Here is a 22,002-nt window from a genome sequence, read left to right on the forward strand (position 1 = left end):
TGGCATCTTAAGGGCTGGCTTAAGATGACTAGCAGGGCCCATTTTTTTTTTTTTTAGGAGGCAGTTCCTTCATGGATCACTGATGGATTAAGGACGAAAGCTTTGTGGTGGAGCGTTTAAATGGGTGGACACAGCGGAGGGACACATATTCAGTGCTCTTTAATGTCCCAGGACTGAATTAGGAAGGTTGGAGACGGGAATGAAGAAGCATTAGAAGAAATAAACTGAAGAGAACTATTAATATCATAAACCACTGTATACTGTATCGTTTCATTTTTTTATGATTCTGATGAAAATAATGAGAAGATCATTTGGACACCTGTGATACCAGACATGGCTTTCTAAGTCATAATGAGCAACGTCCCAGGAGTCATCAGGTTAAAATAGTGTGCATTTTGGAAACATGCTGCTCTGTTGGAAACTGAGGCAGCTTGTACTTCTCAAGTTAAAGGCATGTGCACAATACAACATGAAGTCCACATGACTCCTGCATGGCTCCCATGCAGGACACATGATCGCATCTTGGGAGGGTAGATGGGGGCCCTGGCACTGATCCTCAGAGCTTCCAGCACCCCCCACCCCAGCCCCAGGGGTCTCTGTCAAGTCCCAGGGTATAAAGTCAAATGCTTTCATCCACGTCTCCTGCACTGCAGGCTGATCCTTTACCATCTGAGCCAGCAGGGAAGACCCTTCAAAGCACAGAACCCAGAAACATATTAGAAGTACAACTTTCAAAGTACTCATTTTAGAGTTTGGTAAAATGCATCTGAGTAAACTAGAGAGGATACCCTTTCAAGGCCAACATGATGGCATGTGGATTGTTCTCACCTGCAGATGACCAAGGAAGCATTCCACTTTGATAAAAAAAAAAAAAAAATTTACTTGTGTGTGTTGCAGATTGCTGCTGCAGCTAAGTCGCTTCAGTCGTGTCCGACTCTGTGCGACCCCATACACGGCAGCCCGCCAGGCTACGCCATCCCTGGGATTCTCCAGGCAAGAACACTGGAGTGGGGTGTTGCAGATTACTCGGGTACAAAACCCGCTGGGAGTCCACTGCAGACACTGAAGTGGACGGGCCCAAAGGGGATCACCATGTGGATTGGTCTGCTTTGTCCCTCTTCGGCCTTGCCCAATCTCTTATTATCATAAGGCATGTATTACCCTTTTTGGAGATCTGAATAACAGAAAGTCTCACCTTCTAATATATTGACTCTAATTGCAGAGACTGCTAAATGCTCTGGGATGCTGTTTATGGTATCATGTTCCTTTTAAAATGGGACCGATAATTAGTAAACTGAAATTTGATTAACGTTGGATTAAGAGGTTCTGATGTCTCGCTGCAATGTGTGTACTGGGAGAGATCAGCCGTAGGAAACTCATGTCTTCCCCTCTCCAAGATGAGAGGATAAATTTAAAAGCCTGATTTTTTTTTTTAAAAAGAGAGTTCAGTTGGTGTGCAACAGTTCATAATGTAGGATTCAGTTTTTTTCCTCACTCTTTTTTGTTTTCTCACTTTGAAGCTAGAGCCAATGAATTAATTATTTGAGAGAGGACAAAATAAACTAGAAATAAAAGTTCTCCTCCAAAAACGCTATGGGTGAGCCCCCTGGTTCTAACAGAGGGACCTGGGGTGTTAGATGGCTCAGGCCTCTCACCAAGCTCAACTGCAGAATTCCAAGACCATGAAGATCTCCTCTGAAAGGTATGCGTGTGTGTGTGCGTGCTACGTCACTTCAGTCGTGTCCAACTCTTTGAGATCCTATGGACCATAGCCTGCCAGGCTCCTCTGTCCATGGGATTTCCCAGGCAAGAATTCTGGAGTGGGTTGCCATGTCCTCCTCCAGGGGATCTTCCTGAGCCAGGGATTGAACCCACATCTCTTATGTCTCCTGCATTGGCAGGCGTGTTCTTTACCAGTAGCACCACCTGGGAAGCTCTCTGAAAGGTATAAAGCCTGCAAAAACGACCACTAAATTTTAAATCAATACCACTTTGTGATCTTCAGACTTAAGGTTAGGGATGCCTCTTTATAGTTTCGCTAGGATTATAAAAAGGTGTGTAATGGCCAGAAATTTTTCCATGCTCCATGGCCAGGAGTCCATATTTCTTCCTTGCCTGCATCTTAAAATTCATACTCTTGTTTGCCTACTGCTGAAGAGTGTGGTAGAATCAGGAATAATGGCTCCCTGTGAAGCTGTGCCATTCCCAAAGTAACCACCTGAACTAGAAAGAAATGCGTCATTTATGGAATGACCTTTCACTCTTTGAATATTCCGACATTCATAGATGTTAAATGCCTAGAAATCCTAGCAGCGCTATGGAGAAAGGTGGGAAGGGTCAGCCAATACCCTCTTGCCTGCTCTTGACAGGATGACCATCTCCACTTTTTTCAGCATCTTTCTAACAGCAATCTGTATTGGGGAACAACAATGGAATTTGTGTCATCATGACCAAACGATTACAGTGCAAACCGAGATTCTTTCGGGGCCCAGCAGGCTGCTGGTCCCTATGGAAACACAACCTCAGACAGTGTCCTCCACTGGGCTGGAGGAGGCGGCGAAGGCTTTTGTGCCTGGGGAGATTTCTTCCACAACCTTCCAGCACCAGACTCCAGAGCTTCCTCTCAACTCTCTTCTAATTGAGATGCAAATTAATCTCTCCGGCTGATTACACTTCCCTTAAGGCTACCAACACGCGCAGCTGTAACCAGAGTTTGTGAACTCCCCAACAAGTGACTTCAGCTGACAGCCTTGCCCGTGCAGACTGGCCGGTGGCAGGAGCTGGGCAGCCAGGACTTCCCTATGGCGAGTTACTGGCAGTAGGAAATTTACATACAGTTATGAATGAAAATGACAACCCTATACGACCGTATCCCTAGGACTCAGAAACAGACTCTGAGGCCAGTGTCACTTGAGGTCTCAGACTGAAGGACCACACCACTCCTGTGGATCCTGGCTTTCACTGCTTCACCTCCCTACCTCCTTACTGGCTGCTCTTCTGTAACCTGAACACCATTCGAATCCATCTCTCTAACTATTAACAGCTCTAAGAATACAGGATGACTAAACAGCCATCACTTACTTTTCATGGCTCTCGATACACTTCTATTAATTAAAACCAGTGGATAAGAATCCGTCTGCCAGTGCAGGGGACATGGGTTCAACGATGCCTGATCGGGAAAGATCCCACAAGTCTCGGAGCAACTAAACCCATTGGACATGCTACTATGCCCATGTTTTAGAGCCCTTGAGCTGCAGCTTCCGAAGCCTGTATGCCCTAGAGCCTGTGCTCCTCAATAAGAGAAGCCACCACCATGAGAAGCCCAGGTGATGCGAGGAAGAATAGCCCCTACTTGCAGCAGCTAGAGAAAGCCCATGTGCAGCAACAGAGACCCAGCAAAGCCAAAAATAAGTAAATACATAAAAACATAAATAAATTAAAAAATTTAAAAAAATCAGATATAAAGTCACCATTCCAATTGTTGAGATTTCCACCTAAATGTCCTTCAATAACTTTTTGCGGTGGTGATGCAGGCGTTATTATTTACAAAGCAACAGAAAAGCAATATGCACAAAACACTATGTTGGGGGATTCAGCTGCAAGGTAAACACTCAAAAATGGGGAAAGGACTTAAAGTGTGTCTTTCTGTACAGAGATATATACTCTATTCGTAGAGCTCTATTTCTTGGAAAATGAAGATTTTCAATTTTGAAAAAGAAATGCTGTTTTATAAAATATGAGTCATTTTTGTCTTGTTTTCCAAAACGTTTTCTTAAAAAAACTGAATGAATCTCTTCTCTCTGGCTCTCCCTTCACACATATGCATGTTTATAAAGTCCTAGGAGGAATGGACAGTGTCTAGTCAATTAGGAGACAGAAGAGGCTAGAGATGGCAGATCTGGCAGGTAGCATGGACAGCTGTGGAATGGGAGGCCCCTGGGTCACAGTAGACAGCCAACCACTGGTGGGGGGAATGGGCGTGACCTGGGAGGAATCCTGTGGGGGTCCACACACCCCCAGTGAGGAGGAACACCCCCTGTGAAGGTTGGGATGAGACAGGGTGGCCCAGCCATGGATCCAAGTGGGAAGTGAGGAGAAGGGGCGCTGCTAGTGCTATTTCACGAAGCAAGGTGCCAGCCTGGCTTCTGTGCACATTGTTAGAGTCACACTAGCCTTTTGTGGAGGGATGTGCTTCTGTCTAACCGTGATGGGTCATGAATCTTCAGCAAAACCAGCAAAGTGGTGTCTTCTTCTCCCTCCTTGAAGGTTCCCCTTGCCACCACCATGTGCCTCCCACAGGCTTGGTTCCTGGTTGGTATGCAGGGATGGAGGTAGTCTCTGCCCCCTTCTTGGGTACCAAGCTTTCACAGGGGGTGAGAGGAGGTGGACCTTCTACACAGAAGGGAGGAGTGGTCTCCAGCCTTCATCTGAGCATCTCCGATGGTGAAAAGTACTTCTGAGACCTGATTCCATGGACAGGAGCTTCCACAATTCACAACAGAGATCTGAAACACTGGTATTTATGGGGCCAGGCTCACACTGAGGATGGTGACTGCAGTCATGAAATTCAAAGACACTTGCTCCTTGGTAGAAAAGCTATGTCAAACCTAGACTGTGTATTAAAACGCAGAGATATCACTTTGCCAACAAAGATCTGTCTTGTCAAAGCTAGTTTTCCCAGCAGTCACGTACTGATGTGAGAATTGAACCATAAGGAAGGTTGAGTTCCCAAGAATTGATGCTTTTGAACTGTGGTGCTGAAGAAGACTCTTAAGTCCCTTGGACTGCTAAGAGATCAAACCAGTTAATCCTAAAGGAAATCAACCCTGGATATTCACTGGAAAGACTGATGCTGAAGCTAAAGCTCCAATACCTTGGCCACTTGATGTGAAGAACTGACTCATTGGAAAAGACCCTGATGCTGGGAAAGACTGAAGGCAGGAGGAGAAGGGGACAACAGAGGGTGAGGTGGTTGGATGGCATCATCAACTCAATGGACATGAGTTTAAGCAAACCCTGGGAGATGGTGAAGGACAAGGAGGCCTGGCGTGCTGCAGTCCATGGGGTGACAGAGTCAGACACGACTGAGTGACTGAACAAACAGGCTCGCAGTGTGATAAAGACCATGGTGACACTTACTGGGCTCTCACTTAGGACCAGGCTCTGTTTTACCTGTGTGGCCTTCTGACCATCTCATCTCCCCTAGGAGGGGTACAAATGGGGCTCTGGGTCTCAGTGTCAGGGAGATGTGGCCCAGGGGTCTGCAGTGAACAGGGGGATAGGCAGGCAGCTGGTTAAGAGGCTGATTGCTGCCAATAACAGAGAAGGCCCTGTGGGGTCAGAGGTTTTGATTCTTCAACAAAAATCAGAAATTTAGATTTTGTAAAATGCACAATCTCCCAACTTCTCAACCTGCCTGACAAACTTAATTTTTACATGACGCTGGAGGCCACTACAGTTCAAACGAAGTCCATCTGAGGGGCTGGATTCAGTTGCAGGTGGCTGGTTTTCAGGCTCTTGGGTTTTGCATGTTTGCTCCAACATTGATCTAAAACCCGCTTCCTGGATGCCTCTGTTCACTGCTCCCTGTTCTGCAGCCCTTGCTCCTCTTTGACGCCCCAGGCTCCTGAGACCATTCCTCCTTGGTTTTGCTCCCTGAGCTGTATGGACCGGCTTCTCTGGACCTGCTCTGGGTTGGTTGGGCTCTTATGATGTGATCCCAGAGTGACACCCCTATTTGCCATGTGACCCAAGAGTGTAAGGGCGCAGGGACCATGCCTGTTCCTCCTGATGCGGTCTCACCCTCATGTCCTGGATCTTAAATCTGTGCTCAGTCACGATACTCGGGTTGCAGACACCACCTTTGGCCACGCGGAGTCACCCTTGGCCTCTAGGAACCCGGCTAAGCCCATGGGTGTGGCTTTTTGGGTTCCCCTTTTGGTCTCATCTGGATGGTTTCAGTTTGGTAGACTCATCTGTTGAGATGATCCTCATTTCTGATGTTGCCTTGGATCAAGTTAGTCCGCCCTCTCAGTTTCCCTTAAAAATGGTATTTACTTTGATAAACAGGTGTTCTAGACCTTTGTGAAAATTGCTGGATGGAAGCGGACTTGAGCAAAGCCTCGGCCCACATGGGACCAGACACTAAGGCCCTGGTTGGTCAGTGGCCACAAATGACTGCATTTATATTTAGCCACAGTAAAGTCACCCAGCTTCTGTAGGCCTGAACCCTCTCCCATTGGCTAGATGGCTATGATTCTTTATCTTGTGTTTAACCAAAATTAAGATGTATATTTACAAGCGTTCTCTAACTTCTGAAATGAGTAATCTTATCAAATATCATGCATGTGTTTGGGCTACTTCATTCTATGTGGACTCATCCTTTTCTGGAGGCTTACACGCACAAGGGACTCTGCATTATGCCCCAATTCATCCTTTAATCCTATCTGAAAATGAAAATAGTTTCCTATTTTCAGTTCGGGGTGCATCCTCAATTTACATGACTTCTGAAAAAACAATTCTCCTGGTTCTGAGATCACTGTTGTAAATTTGTTCCACAACCCGATGTATGTGGCCTTGGAGGATGGATCTTACTGGCAGGGGCCAATTCTTTCTTTTTTCTTATTGTGTTCTCAGTGCTTTGAGTCTTCATTCATACACTAAGACACTTTTGCCAGCTCCTAGATGAAAAAGCTGGTGGAAGGTGGGATGGGGTTCACGGTGAAGACCACCCATGAGCACCGTGGAGAGCGACCCTCAGAACAGAGGCCCTGCAGACCCCACGCCATGTGGCTACAATGGGGGCTCCCTCTACCGCACCTCCCCTTTTTCTTTCTCAGAGAAAGTTTTCATTTTCTAATAAAATACCAAATCTCATTTCTTTTCCCCTCCACAGCATCAAGCCATCTCTGGAAACATGCCATTTCCTCACCCGATCTCTACCTTTTGAAATGTGCTTCCGGGGTATCAGAGCACAGATTTGCTTGTGGTTTATTCTGTTATTCTTACACAAACTCTGGGACAAACCGTTACTTTCTATAACATCCAAGTCAGCCTTTCACTGATGCTGAGCAAATGAATGCATCAAGATATAGCTCCCAGTGTCTGCTTCCTCTGTCTTCTGAAAGAGGGTGTGCTGGCCAGCAATTTGTCAAATGCGGACTTCCCTGGTAGTCCAGTGGTTAAGAATCCACCTGCCAATGCAGGGGACTCGGGTTTGATCCCTAGTCTGAGAAGATTCCAACTGCCATTGAGCAGCTAAGCCCATGTGTCCCAACTATTTTTAAGCCCACACATCCTAGAGCTCATGCTCTGCAACAAGAGAAGCCACTGCCATGAGAAGCCAGCGCACCACAGCCAGACAAAGCCTGTGTAGCCACGAAGACCCAGTGAGGTCAAACATAAATAAATTTATCAGATGCTTGCTGCCCTTAGTAGAATGTACTCTGGAGTGGATGTCAAGCAGCTGAAGTCCCTATTGCAGCTCTACTTTGCCTTCAGGCAGCTCAGCAGGTGGACTAGAAAAACACTGTGCATGCCTCACCTCCTCGCCCCCACCCCGCACCGATGGACTGTGACCCCTCACCCCAAGCATTCTCCATCCTGGGCACTCTGACCCCAGCCAGGAGCGTCTCCTCTCCTAGCGCTGCTGGTATTATCTGGCATGTGTTTCTCTTCCCTGAAGCGGTTCAGCTCTAGGTTCCTGTTTCTCCCAGTTCTCCAGGTGAAGGCTGGGGCCTTGGTGCTGAGGCTGAACCCCTCAGGGATATGGATTCTGCTTGCCCGCCTGCCGAGGTGACCCTTCATTCCCCTCCTCCTTGCTCTCCTGGGAAACTGCTCTCTCCATTTCCTCCACCCATCTCTCTCAGTCCCCCATTCCTCCCAAATCTACTCTTCAAAGGGATGCTCCAAGCAGTCTGGCCTTGATCCTCTTCCCGTCACCCTCCACACCCCTCACATCTAGCAGGCCACCTGCCTGCGGGAGGCGCCCCGTCTTCCCCTGCCGCAGACCAGACCCTCAGGTCTTTTCAGAGCCCCTCCTGTTACCCCTGCAATGCCTTTATCACCTCTGTCCTTCCAGACGTGTGTGTGCATGCATGTGCGTGCAAGTGAATGCACGTGTGTGTGTCCGTCTGTCCTGCACTCTGCTGGACGGAAGCATCTGTGGGCCTCAAAAGCGATGCATTCTCTCGGAGCGCAGTCCAAAGCAGATGCTGTGCCCTCACTTGGAATATTTGTTCGTATTCCTGTTCTCAGCAGCTAGGACAGTGCCTGGCGCATGGCAGAACCCAGACCATGTTGACAAATGTGTCACTGGCCCCGCACCACCTGGCACCGTCTGCCTCCTCTTCCTACGCTACTCTCAAGTGTGTGAAGACAAATGGAGGGAGGTAAAGGTCTTCTGAGGGAGAGAACAGAGGTCCCGAGGGTGAGGGAAGGAAACAGAATGGTTACAGCTTTAGGAAGGGGGGCCATTTCTGAAAGTGCGTAAATTGAGAACACGACTGAGCAATGATAGGAAGAAGTTAGCAGTCTAAAAAGAGATGCTCTGAAATCATCAAGTCTCCCTGCTGATGGAAAATGATGCTAAACTTCACTGGTGAAGGAGGGCCAACATTATAGGTGTCCCCATCAACACTGACAGAGCCATGGGGGAGAGCGGGGGATGCCACTGAGACCATGCTCCCAGAGGGGGATGTGTACTTTAAGAGGCCACAGTCTGTGTGGTTCAGGGAGACCCCCTCCTAGCAGGCTCACTGCCTGCTGTGTGCAGCCTCTCCTAACATGAGTTCTCTGAGCAGGAGCAGAGACGCCCTGGCCTGATGCTTCCAGAAACCTGAGTTAACTGCAGTCTGGTTTGGGAACCTCGAGCTGGCCCAGAACCTGTAAATAAGACACGTGGCAGGTCCTGTACACAGCCCTCCAGGCACAGATCTGGGCCCCCTGATGGCCCACAAGGGATGGGAAAAGCAGAAGACTGGTGAGCTGGCCCACATCTCTCAGCAGGACAGTGGCTGCAGGACAAAGGCCCACGGAGGAAGTGACCAGAAACCCGGGAGGCGGGGGGGCCAGGATGAGACATCACTGAAGGTGCTTTGCCAAACACATCTCTGACGAATTCACATTCTTTGGGGGAATCCTGTAAGACAGTGCTATTTTTCAGTCTCCTATGAGCCTTCAACACAGTTGCGACTGTTTGATTGCTTAGCGTATAACAGGGTACCCCAGACAGGAACTCCTCTAATGTTGAGTCTAAGCTGGGTTTATTGCTCAGAAAAGATCTCCAAAAGGCACATTCATTCCAACAATGCTCCCAGTCCTCAGTTTAGTAACAACTGTTATGTCTTTTTGAATGCTGTGCTGTGCTTAGTCACTCAGTTGTGTCAGACTCTTTATGACCTGAGGGACCGCAGCCCTCCAGGCTCCTCTCTTTTTCCAGGCAAGAACACTGGAGTGGGTTGACATGCCCTCCTTCAGGGAATCTTCCCAACCCAGGGAACAAACCCAGGTTTTCTGCATTGCAGATGGATTCTTTACTGTCTGAGCCATCAGGGAAGCCCAAGAGTACTGGAGTGGGTAGCCTATCCCTTCTCCAGGGAATCTTCCTGATCCAAGAATCGAATCGGGGTCTCCTGCATTGCAGGTGGATTCTTTACTAGCTAAGCTACCAGGGAATCCCTTTTTCTCGGATATTACTGAACAAAATTGATACAGAACTGCCCATATTTCTACTTCTGGTTAAGTATCACCCAGAACTGAATCCCAGTGGACATATTTGAGTTGAGCACTGGTCACTAGCTGGGGTGGGGGCTGACTCCCTGGGGAAAACAGGCTCCCCATCTGAACCAGAACTCACTCTGAGAGAAACAAGCCTATGGTGTCCTAACAAACACAAACCACCAAGGAACCCTATGTGTCCTGAGTTGTGTTACTTCCTTGTGTTAGGCAACAATTTCCTCTAAAAATGATGACACAGAGGGAAAGGGGAAAATGGTGCCCATGGTTCCTTTTCTAGTCAGTCCCGACTCGTCTGTAAACTGAAGTTAAGTTTAGTACATAGGGAGAGTGAAATAAAACCAGATAAGTTTCTTTTGCGCAGTGTTTCCAGTCCTGGCATCTACGTACAAGTTATGAAATATGAACTGGGTAATTCCAGTGGTTCCATACCTGAGCTAGATGCTTTTATGTTTTGCATACTAAACTGATATTACACAATATAAAGAATGAAAAAGTAATGCTAATCATCTAAATTTTTAATATTCCTTTACCTAAAATGATGTTAAATAGCAAATTAAAAAACACCATGACAAGTTAGAGAAAAACTGCCAGAGAATGGAAAATGCTTTATATTTTAGCCTCTTTGAAGGCACTGACTCTGCTTTTTAAGTAAGGGGCCCACATTTTCATTCTGCACTGGGACCTGGGTTACATAGTAAGCCCAGGTTTCAGAGATATCCAAGGCATTAAGGACCTTCTCAGCCCTTGGAAGGGTTTGAGGGGCTGGGATGGTGGACCCTACAAACTCCCCCCTACCTCTTGCCCTGGCATCGGGCGACCCCGATGCTGTACTAGGATCTGAATCTCCAAGGTGGCCATGAAGTGAGAGAGTTAGGATCCCCTCAGCTCCTTGGTCCTACTCAGAAGACCATCTCTGCTGGAAGCTCACTCCTGTATCTGTCACCAGGACCCCGCTGGACTTGACCATGCATACAGTCCTAAAGAGCCCTAGATGACCACTCAAGAACACTGTGAGTCCCTCCGTTTGCTCCGGTGTCCTCTGTCCCAGGACCCGGTCCTGCCACCTGGGGACAGTGCCCCTCACAACCCTCCAGCTCAGCCTACGGCTCTCTCCTTGGCATCTGAGCCCCACTCCCTGGCTGCCTTCGAACTTGGTTAGTTTGCCTGTCTCCTCCAGGCAGCACGGGGCAAGGGCTACACCTGCCTGCTCCCCCCTGGACCCCAAACCCCAGCTCTGGGCTGGGCAGATTCCGAGCCCACAGGGACTGACTGGAGACACCCATGCAAGGAGACACCCACGATTAGGATGTGTTTGGTTATTTGGTGTTTTTTAAACTTCAAACCTAAGGCTTATGTCAGTGAAGCAGTGGATTCCAGACTAGCGGCGACAGCAACTAGGTTAGATTTTTGTTAAAGCATGTGAATGAGAGTGCCAGGATGCTTTAACATAGTGTTAAAGGAGCAGTTCACTATTAATAGCCTAGGCAGATATCTATAAATATTTAAAAAATCTAAAAATTAGTCATTTTTTAAAGAACAAAAATACAAACACCCCCACTTTTCTTAACTTTTCTTCTTCTTATACCTTTGGTTTTTGACCTGAATACTAGCTTTTTTGCAGGCAGAAATTAGAGAATAGAGTAGTTAAGTGATTGCAAAGCTTTCCCTGTTGATTATATCTCTATAAAGATTACTGATAGTGTTTTAAATAATTTATTTGAATTGCACTAATTAAATCTTCTCAAGGTGTAAGGCAAAAGAAAAATGTTTAACATTTTATAATGATCAACATAATAAGTTTATTACTTTCTCTTTGCTAACTTCCATACTAAGCCATCCTCTGAGATGTCCACCTACCTATTTTATGAGCAATTTGGGGAAAGAGCACTTCCTCACTCATGTGAGCATCAGTGGCCCTAAGCCCACATCCACTTCAGTTCAGTGTGGCTGCTTGAAGAATTTTTAAAATGATGCTGAATCCTATCCTTTGAACTTTTAAAAATAGTGTTTCCCCTTAAACCTGATTATTCTGAAGCCGCATTAATTCCGACTGGAGAAAGCAGTGTCCAACAACACAACAAAGTGTGGCTTTTGTAATGAGCAGCTCCGTAAGTGGAGAAGGTGACGTGACAAAAATCACAATGGACCTCTAGCAAACGGAATCTTCCTGTTTGCAAATGACTTTTTCTTGCCTTGGCCCAACATCCTTGACTGATGAGTGTCCAGCTCATCATGCAAACCCGACCAGCCAACTGCTAAAAAGATCCTTCTCATTTCTGCCAAGAACCTTTCTCTAACAGCCTGTGAAATAAAAACTCCACCGCAGAAGGCTGAATCGGCACCAGCCATGAGACTAAGTCCAGAGTGCAGTGGAGGTCCCTGTTACAGAACGCCTGCTCTGAAACACCACCCCGGGCCGGACAAATCGGGAGGGGGCAGGCCAAGGCGGATAATGCCCCCCAGCCCCCCGGGGAGGGACCAGATGGGATCTAATAGCTCTTTTCTACTACTAATTTCTATGATAATTCTGAGTTGCCACATGGCATATGTATTTTTTTCTTAATCTAAAGACAGAATATCAGTCAATGAAGTGACCAGGATTTTAATGAAAGGTATTTTTCATGAACTGTATCTATTCACATGTGGTATTTCTCACCCACCCCTCGCCCCCACCCTCCAGCAGCGTGTCTCTGATGGCAAGGTTGGGAGAAGCAGAGAGACAGAGGTCAAACACAATATGCTTATAATCATTATCAATACTAATTAGAAACAGAGAGATCCTGAGTTGTGTTAGGTCAGATGTGTTTCGAAGCAATTTTATGAAGTCGCCTTAATTTTCTTATCATCAGGGTAAAATGAAGCTTTAAATATGCGGTACCTCCAACACCAACCTGATCAAATGGCTGCTTTTCATGGTTCTTGGCTCCAAAAGATTTAAGATTTAAATTTGAAGATTACAGCAGGCCAACGAATGTTGGAGAAAAAAAAAAGAATCACACTAGTGAAATTTCTTCTGCCTTTAGAAAGAAGATCAGAAATGAGAGAAGGAGGTATTCAGGATTTGGGAAAATGACTAAAGGATTTCTAGCCACTGTCACTGGTGAGTTCAAGCACAACTCTGTTGAGGGTGCCCTTCCTATCCTCCCAACCAAACACAATGTCCCCTTCCCTTGACCTCCTGGGACACCATTTGTGCTTCTCCAGTGGCACCTGTCACGTTCTCTGATTTATCAGCATCATTTCCTTCGTGGTTGCTTCTGGCAGGTGCTTGGACTGACGCCACTGCATCTTTTCAGCACCCCAACTTACATGCAACAGACTGCAGCAAACAGAGACGAGGAGGAGGGGGGAGGAGAATGAACCTGGGGAGAAACACCCCAGGAGAATGAGCATCTCATCACGGGTGCTGTTCTCAGCACAGACGTATGGGGCTTGATGATGAAAATCAACTCTTCCTAAGTTAGATGTGGCACAAAATTATATTATATAAAAGTATGATGTTTTACTTCAACCCAGACTGAAAAACATCCTTTCTCCCTTCTTGTGCCCAGCTGTTAAGACTTACCTCTTTGCCTGAAGTTGGATGCTGGGCAGGTTAACACGTTACACACTTAACTTAAAAAAGATACAAGCTCTGGTAGAGGGGGATGAGGCACTTGACGGCCCGGCTGGCGTTGATGCAGGTGGCACAGATAAGGCTTGGCAGTAGCTTCCCACTCACGATTGCTCCATCAAACAGAGGCCCAAAAAATGGAACCTGTCAATGCAAAACAGAACAAAACCAGAAGAACACTTAGTATGTTAAAAACAAACAAACAAACAGTAAAAGGTGAACCAAAGACATGAGGACAGCTGCTTATACACCTCAAGTCTGTCAGGACCACGCACACTGCCACCCACAGACTGGGCGCTGGATGTAGGGGACCCAGGTCCAGGGCTTTCGAATCAAGCCAAGCCGGGTTGGGCCACGATGCTCCTCTCCTGCAAACTTATCAGCTAAACTTCTCATGACAGACTGTGACCATGTTCTTCTTTTCTTTCTTGAGCTGTCATTTATGGAAGCGATATTACTCTTTCTGAGCGTTTCCACCGTGTGGATACACTCCAGAGCACACAGCCGGGCCTCAGGGTACACCCCCAGGCTGGCAACCTTCTGAAACTGATTTTAGAATTAGCAATATTTTCACATGGATCCCGATGTGTGTTGACTCTTAAAGGAGATGACACTGTCTCGGCTAACAACCACAAGGTCCTCCTTCTTGAACCTTCTTCCCTCTATTTCAGAGACATCACATCATTCACATTTCCTTCTAATTCTTTAACAGAGACTTGGCTTTCCTTCACACCTGTGCCACCCAGGGTTTGGGTGCCTGTCTTTTTTTGGATTTCTTTTTCTCTCTTTCACTTTTTTTTTTCCCGTATTTGAATTTCATCAACTCAATTCACTACTATGGAGACTGTCAGCTCCATGAAGTCAAGAATAGGGTCTTCCTTATAACTCCTGTATTTATTCTTATCACTTACTTACTTATTTGTTCAAAAAATATTTATTATCTGACAGATACTGTCCTATTGACTTGGGACACAGCAGTGAATATAAAGAAAAAAATTCCTGATTTCATTGAGCTTAGAACTTATTGGAGGTTTTGGAGAAAAGAACAGTATAAAGACATCAAATATGTAATATGTTAAGCATTAAAGTGGGCTTCCCAGGTGGCACTAGTGGAAAAGAACCCACCTGCCAATGCAGGAGATGTAAGAGACACGAGTTCGATTCCTGGGTCAGGAAGATCCCCTGGAGGGTATGGCAACCCACTCCAATATTCTTGCCTGCAGAATCCCATGGACAGAGGAGCCTGGAGGGCTACTGTCCATGGGGTTGCAAAGAGTCACACATGACTGAAGCAACTTAGCACGCACACACAGGTAGTAAAGTGCTAAGGTGAAGCAGAAGGCAGGGAAGAGCAATAGGACTCTCTAGGGGAGAGTCCTTCAGTTAGAGGTCACACGGCCAGAGGGACGAGGGAGGGCAGGCTGACTTCCCGTGTATGAGGACGGCTGATACAAGAGCATTCCAGGCAGAGCAGCAGCACACACGATGCCCTGGGTGGGGGGCGGAATCAGTGTGTTTCAGCAACAGTGAGGAAGCTTCAGTCTGGTTGGAGCTGACCTAACTTGGAGATGATCTTTGCAAATGAAGTGATCAGGAACCTAAATGCCCAAGTCAGACAGGGTAGGATGCATGTTTGTATACTTGGGGTGGGGGCAGGGATAGAGCATTGCAAAAAGATGGGGGTAAAGGGGGCGCCTGTGAAGAGTAATGGCAACCATGATCACAGTCTCTGTGAAAGGAACTTTGTCAAGTTACAAAATAATGTTAGAGTAAGATGTCAGGATGGAGAAGGTAATGGCAACCCACTCCAGTACTCTTGCCTGGAAAATCCCATGGATGGAGGAGCCTGGTAGGCTGCAGTCCATGGGGTTATGAAGAGTCGGACACGACTGAGAGACTTCACTTTCACTTTTCACTTTCATGCATTGGAGAAGGAAATGGCAACCCACTCCAGTGTTCTTGCCTGGAGAATCCCAGGGACGGGGGAGCCTGGTGGGCTGCCATGTCTAGGGTCACACAGAGTCGGACATGACTGAAGCAACTTAGCAGCAGCAGCAGCAAGACATCAGGAAGAACAGACAGGAGCAGAAAGCCTCTATGCATGGTGGAAAGGGCATGTGGGGAGACATCAGGGATCGGGGACCAGCGAGAGTTGGTTTTCCGTGACATTCCCCCCGAGAAGCTGGCTCGTTACCCTGAGGTCAGAACTGCCTCGGCACTGATGGACAGGATGAACACCACTGGCTTCACCCTGAATCCTGCCTACAAACAGGAGAACAGACGTATTTGAGGGCATTTCATGAATACCCATCCCCCAATTAAAACTATCAAGAAAAGTTATCATGAACAATGAGAGGATCAAGTGCCAGACTGGAAATAAGCAAGGGCCAAAACGAGAGGTCAAAAGGGAAAGCAGGGACCTCTGTGGTTATTCATAGGACTGTAGGCTCCAGGGATGCTGGTGCACAGACAGGCCGGGCCCTCTCGGGGGCTTCTGCACATGAGCAAGGGCTTCCCTTACTAAACCGGTTTGCCACAACTACTGAGAAAGAGCTCTAGAGCCTGTGCTCCACAACAAGAGAAACCACTGCAATCAGAGGTCCAAATACCATTATTAGAGGATATGCCTCACTCACTGCAACTAGACAAAGCCCGTTTGCAGTAACTAAGACCCAGTGCAATCAATCAATAAATATAAAAAATAAAAGATTTCATTTGTTCCTCTCTAAAGCTCTTTCTTTCTAAACTAGATCTGTGTTTCTGATCCATATAATTTTCCTTCTTTTTTGATGAATTTATTGCAACATTTCTTATAAGGCAGGTCTACTGGTTACAAATTGCCTGACTTCTATACCAAAGAATGCTCAAACTACTGCACGATTGCACTCATCTCACACGCTAGTAAAGTAATGCTCAAAATTCTCCAAGCCAGGCTTCAGCAATATGTGAATGGTGAACTTCCTGATGTTCAAGCTAGTTTTAGAAAAGGCAGAGGAACCAGAGATCAAATTGCCAACATCCGCTGGATCATGGAAAAAGCAAGAGAGTTCCAGAAAAGCATCTATTTCTGCTTTATTGACTATGCCAAAGCCTTTGACTGTGTGCATCACAATAAACTGTGGAAAATTCTGAAAGAGATGGGAATACCAGACCACCTGATCTGCCTCTTGAGAAATCTGTATGCAGGTCAGGAAGCAACAGTTAGAACTGGACATGGAACAACAGACTGGTTCCAAATAGGAAAAGGAGTACGTCAAGGCTGTATATTGTCACCTTGCTTACTTAACGTTTATGCAGAGTACATCATGAGAAATGCTGGACTGGAAGAAACACAAGCTGGAATCAAGATTGCTGGGAGAAATATCAATAACCTCAGATATGCAGATGACACCACCCTTATGGCAGAAAGTGAAGAGGAACTCAAAAGCCTCTTGATGAAAGTGAAAGAGGAGAGTGAAAAAGTTGGCTTAAAGCTCAACATTCAGAAAACGAAGATCATGGCATCCGGTCCCATCACTTCATGGGAAATAGATGGGGAAACAGTGGAAACAGTGGCAGACTTTATTTTTCTGGGCTCCAAAATCACTACAGATGGTGACTGCAGCCATGAAATTAAAAGACGCTTACTCCTTGGAAGGAAAGTTATGACCAACTTAGATAGCATATTCAAAAGCAGAGACGTTACTTTGCCAACAAAGGTTCGTCTAGTCAAGGCTATGATTTTTCCTGTGGTCATGTATGGATGTGAGAGTCGGACTGTGAAGAAGGCTGAGTGCCGAAGAATTGATGCTTTTGAACTGTGGTGTTGGAGAAGACTCTTGAGAGTCCCTTGGATTGCAAGGAGATCCAACCAGTCCATTCTGAAGGAGATCAGCCCTGGGATTTCTTTGGAAGGAATGATGCTAAAGCTGAAACTCCAGTACTTTGGCCACCTCATGGGAAGAGTTGACTCATTGGAAAAGACCCTGATGCTGGGAGGGACTGGGGGCAAGAGGAGAAGGGGACGACAGAGGATGAGATGGCTGGTTGGCATCACTGACTCGATGGACGTGAGTCTGAGTGAACTCTGGGAGTTGGTGCTGGACAGGGAGGCCTGGCGTGCTTCGATTCATGGGGTCGCAAAGAGTCGGACACAACTGAGCGACTGATCTGATCTATTTGTCTGAGAAAGTATTTCTTCTTTCATTTCTGAAGAATACAGAATTTTATGTTGGTGGGTGTTTTTTTTTCTTTCAACACTTGAAATATTTTACTCCACTTGCTTCTAACTTGCATGATTTCTGGCTAGAAGTTCAATGTAATTCCTAGGCTGGAGCCTTTAGACTTATTTTTGTCCTCTGGCTTCTTTTAAGATCTTCCTGTTATTTTTAATTTTTGTCTGTTTGGGCTGCTTTAACAAAGTACCATAGACTGCTGCTGCTAAGTCGCTTTAGTCGTGTCCGATTCTGTGTGACCCCATAGACAGGGATTCTCCAGGCAAGAACACTGGAGTGGGTTGCCATTTCCTTCTCCAACCGTAGACTGGGTGGCCTATAAACTCTCACAATTCTGGAGGCTGGAAAGTCTGAATCGGATGGCTAATAAATGGATGGCTGTCTTGTCTCTGTGTCCTCACATGCAAGAAGTGGTAAGGAAGCTCTCGGGTCCTCTTCCAAAAGGCCACCAATACCACTCCCAAGGGCCCCACTCTTATGACCTAATCACCTTTACCCCTACCCCTAAATACCATTACACTAGTGGTTAGATTTCAAAACATGAATTCTGGGGTGTGAGGGACACAAACATTCTGTCTACAACGTGTAGTCTGAATGTGACACATCTGGGTGTAGATGCTTTTGTACTTATTCTCCTTGGTGCTATCTGTGCTTCCTGGATCTGTGGTTTGGTATCTGTCTTCAATTTGGAAATTTTTCACATATTGTAAGTGAAGGGAAAGTCACTCAGTCGTGTTCGATTCTCTGTGATCCCCAGGACTGTAGCCCACCAGGCTTCTCTGTCCCATGGAATTCTCTAAGCAAGAATACTGGAGTGGGTTGCCATTCCCTTCTCCAGGGGATCTTCCCAACCCAGGGATCAAACCCAGGACTTCTGCATTGCAGACAGAGTCTTTACTAACTAAGCCACTAAAATACATGTAATATAAAAATGTATTTATGTTATCATTTCAAATATTTCTTCTGTCCTTTCTCTTTCTCTTCTGGTATTCCCACACTAGGTGTATATTACCCTTTGTAACTGGGGCTTTCCAGGTGGCTCAGTGGTAAAGAATCTGCCTGCCAATGCATGAGACACAAGAGATGCGGGATTGATCCCTAGATTGGGAAGATCCCCTGGAATAGGAAATGGCAACTCACTCCAGTATTCTTGCCTAGAAAATTCCATGGACAGAGGAGCCTGGTGGGCTACAGTCCATGGAGTTGCAGAGTTGGACACGACTGAGCAACTAGGCATGCACACACTCTTTTTAATTATCCTGCAGATCTTGAACCCTGTTCAGTTTTTGTAATCCTTTTCCCCCTTGGCATTTCAGTTTTGATATTTCTACTTAACATATTTTCAAGCTCTCCGTTCCTTTCTTCACTAATTCCATTTACTGATAAAGCCATTAAAGACATTCTTCATTTCTGCAACCGTGCTTTTGATTTCTAGCATTTCCTTTTAATTCTTTCCTGGAGTTTGCATCTCTCTGCTTCCATTACTCATCTCTTTTTGCATGTTGTCCATCTTTAGAGCCTTTAGCATATTCTTTTAAATTCCTGATCTGATCATTTCAAAATCTTTGCCATATCTGAATCTGCTTTTGATGCTTGCTCTGTCTCTTCAAACTGCGGGTTTTTTGGTGGTTTTTTTTTTGCCTTTTAGGATGCCTTGTGATTTTTTTGTTGTTGTTGAGATTGATTTACATGATATGCCAGATAAAAGAAACTGAAATAAATAGATGATTAGTGTAAGACTTGATGTTTGTCTGGCTAGTAGTTAGCCAGTGTTGATGACTGCTGTGTTTATGGTTTGCTGAAGCCATAGATGAAGGCATCAGACTCTAAAACTTGCTCGGATGCCTCTGTTTCCGACTTCCCTATTGTGTCTGGGCTTCCCCAGGGATTTTGCGGATAAGGTCTCAGATGTGCGGCTCTTTTGGATGCTTCCCATTACTATACAAAAGCCCAGCTGATGTTGTGATGAGGTGCGGGGGAGAAGTGTTCTACGGATCTGTCATAAGGTCCCAGCCCTAACCTTAAAAAGAATCCAGTAATCAGTGAGATGGAGCCGTGATTGAAAAAAAAAATCATGAAGCTAACTAAACAATAAAAATCCAACCACAACAAACAATCAACTAATGAACTTCAAGTACAGCACAGAAAGTGCACGTCTAGTCCTGGGAGCAGTGGGCCTGTGTCCTGACCATGGAGATGTTCTCTATGCTCCTAGCGTCCCGGCCTGCCTTGCCCAGATTTAGCTGAGGGCACATGCAACCACACGCAGGAGCTTCAGCAGGCACTTGGGTGCATGCTGAGCGGTCAGAGAGGAAGGCCCTTCCTGCTGAGGTCAGCTGGGGCAGAGGATGAAAACTGCCCACTTTCTGACACGCAGCAGGCTCTTCCAGTGGCTGCTCGCACATTTACACAGGCTGACTCTCGCCAAAGGAGGAGGAGAAGACAAAGGTGGAAAGATGTAAATATCAAAGACCAGCTGAAAAAAGGGAAAACAATGCAACTTTTGGGGAAGATCAATTGAGAGGGAATTCTTAATAGCTAAATTGTTGTGAAAGATAAAACAGGAGCTAGGAGTTAATAATAGGCCATAGATTTTTTTTCCCATCTGTACTGAAGCTTATGTTATAAATAAATAAATGTTCGTTATTATTCTTTGGCAGCACTTTTTGGGTGACTCAGACAGTCTTTCAAAACTGGACAAAAGGAATAATATAGATCCTTCTATCCAGGGAATTCCTCTAATTAGGAGTGGCAATGAACTAGAGAAGAAATCTGATTTTGATGTAACATCTGCAAATGACAGCTGCCTTTTCACAAAGTTCCCAGTGTCATTCCTCCACCTAAAAACCTCCCAACAACAATAATAATAAATTACCAAACCAGAACATATTGCAGTTATCCATTTAATAACATATTTAGTGAATTCTAGTTGTTCAGTGTCTTTAATTATCTTTTCAAAACAAATAATTCTTTACATATTCAAAAATAAGCAACTCACCTTCCTTGAGAATGTCCCCAAATTATTTGAAAATGTATGACTTAATCTCAAAAAGGACATTTGGCTGGGGTTGAGAGAAATGTTTAAGAAATATTTGAAATATTCAAACTGCACATTTGAAACAAGAAGAAATTTACACAACCATGTTGTAGTCAAACACATCCCCTTTACAATAAAGTCACCCTAGGAAAATATTTCCTTCCAAAAACGGGTGCCAGCACTGGTTACTCAGGATCCCACATGTGCAAATGTTCCTGTTCCTGTGGCTTCTGGTGCCTGGACCCTAACCAGCATCCCGAGTACGTAACTTGCTCTCAGTGAAGGTCCTGGGTTAGCTGTCTTCCTGGAGACAAACACACACACACACACACACACACACACACACACACACACACACACAATAGCTGCTGAGCCTGCAGGAGAGCCACAAACTACAACAGCAGCCTCAGGGCAACTTAGGGAAAGGATGGGCATCTAGGAACAGGAGGTTCCAACAAGGGCCTCTCCTCTTAAAGGGGTGCTTAGAATCCATGGAAGATGGATGCTCCCCAACCTCAGTGTTACAACTGAGGAAGCTAAGGTCCAAAGATGTTGAGAGACTTGCCCAGGACACCCTTGCGGCGGAAGCACAAGGACTGGAACTTTGGGGTCCCAGCTCCTATCCTGTTACCCACCCCTGCCTGTGCTTCTCAGAAACGATGGAATCGTCATATTTTCGTCCCAACCCCGTATCTACCAGGGCCAAGTAAGGAGATCCTAGAGAACACCAACGTGGTTTGCATTTACAAAATGGACAATCTGCTTGGGGTGACAAAAAGGACCCTTCCTCAAAGCCTCCTCTTGTCCTAAACTACTCCTGGTCAAGGCTGCTTTGGCTCATCTAGCCTTTGGTCAGAGAGTCACCAGCCAATCACTAAGGTCCCTGGAGAGAAACAGCAAAAATGCTAAAATGTACCTTCACAAATTCATACAAGCAAATGAGCACCCACAGTGTTCTGAGTTCCCCTGTTTTTTCCAGTCACTTGAAGAAACAAAGTAGCATGGTATCCCCCTGCTGCAGGAGGTTTTATGAACCACTCTCCTGCGGGACAAATTGAGTGTTTTAACAAACCCTGTAAATCTCACATTCTGCCCTGGGTGTACGTCTTCCCTGACCACCAACTTAGAAAAAAAAAAAACACCACCACAAGTCTGGCAATAGCGTATTTCTTTTCCGTGACTAAAGAGGCGATGTCCACAGTATGGGAAAACCTGAGCGAACTATTTGGCCAACCCAATATGTTGGTAAGCACACTGATTTTTCAGTAAATTTATAGTTTTAAAGTTGGATGAAAAGCTCGAGAAGGGAATAGACCCTCTCAGATCCCTGCCTCCCGTGAGCACAGCTACGCTCCTGCAACCTACTGTTTTGTAGAGGCTGTATTATGAAGGCAAGGCGG

The 22,002-nt window shown here is 45.9% G+C and overlaps 1 protein-coding gene across 5 annotated transcripts in view; it reads right to left on the reverse strand.

The window, feature by feature from the left end:
• Window positions 1-22,002, reverse strand: part of RALGAPA2 (Ral GTPase activating protein catalytic subunit alpha 2) — a 290,293-nt gene that overhangs the window by 64,841 nt on the left and 203,450 nt on the right. For all 5 annotated transcript variants that reach the window (XM_019973256.2, XM_070801052.1, XM_070801051.1 and 2 more), the window contains one exon: window positions 13,368-13,495. In XM_019973256.2, the coding sequence (XP_019828815.2) occupies window positions 13,368-13,495 (128 nt within the window). The remainder of the gene's footprint in view (window positions 1-13,367; window positions 13,496-22,002) is intronic.

Source organism: Bos indicus, chromosome 13, assembly GCF_029378745.1.
Source record: "Bos indicus isolate NIAB-ARS_2022 breed Sahiwal x Tharparkar chromosome 13, NIAB-ARS_B.indTharparkar_mat_pri_1.0, whole genome shotgun sequence".
NCBI classification, from domain to species: domain Eukaryota; kingdom Metazoa; phylum Chordata; class Mammalia; order Artiodactyla; family Bovidae; genus Bos; species Bos indicus.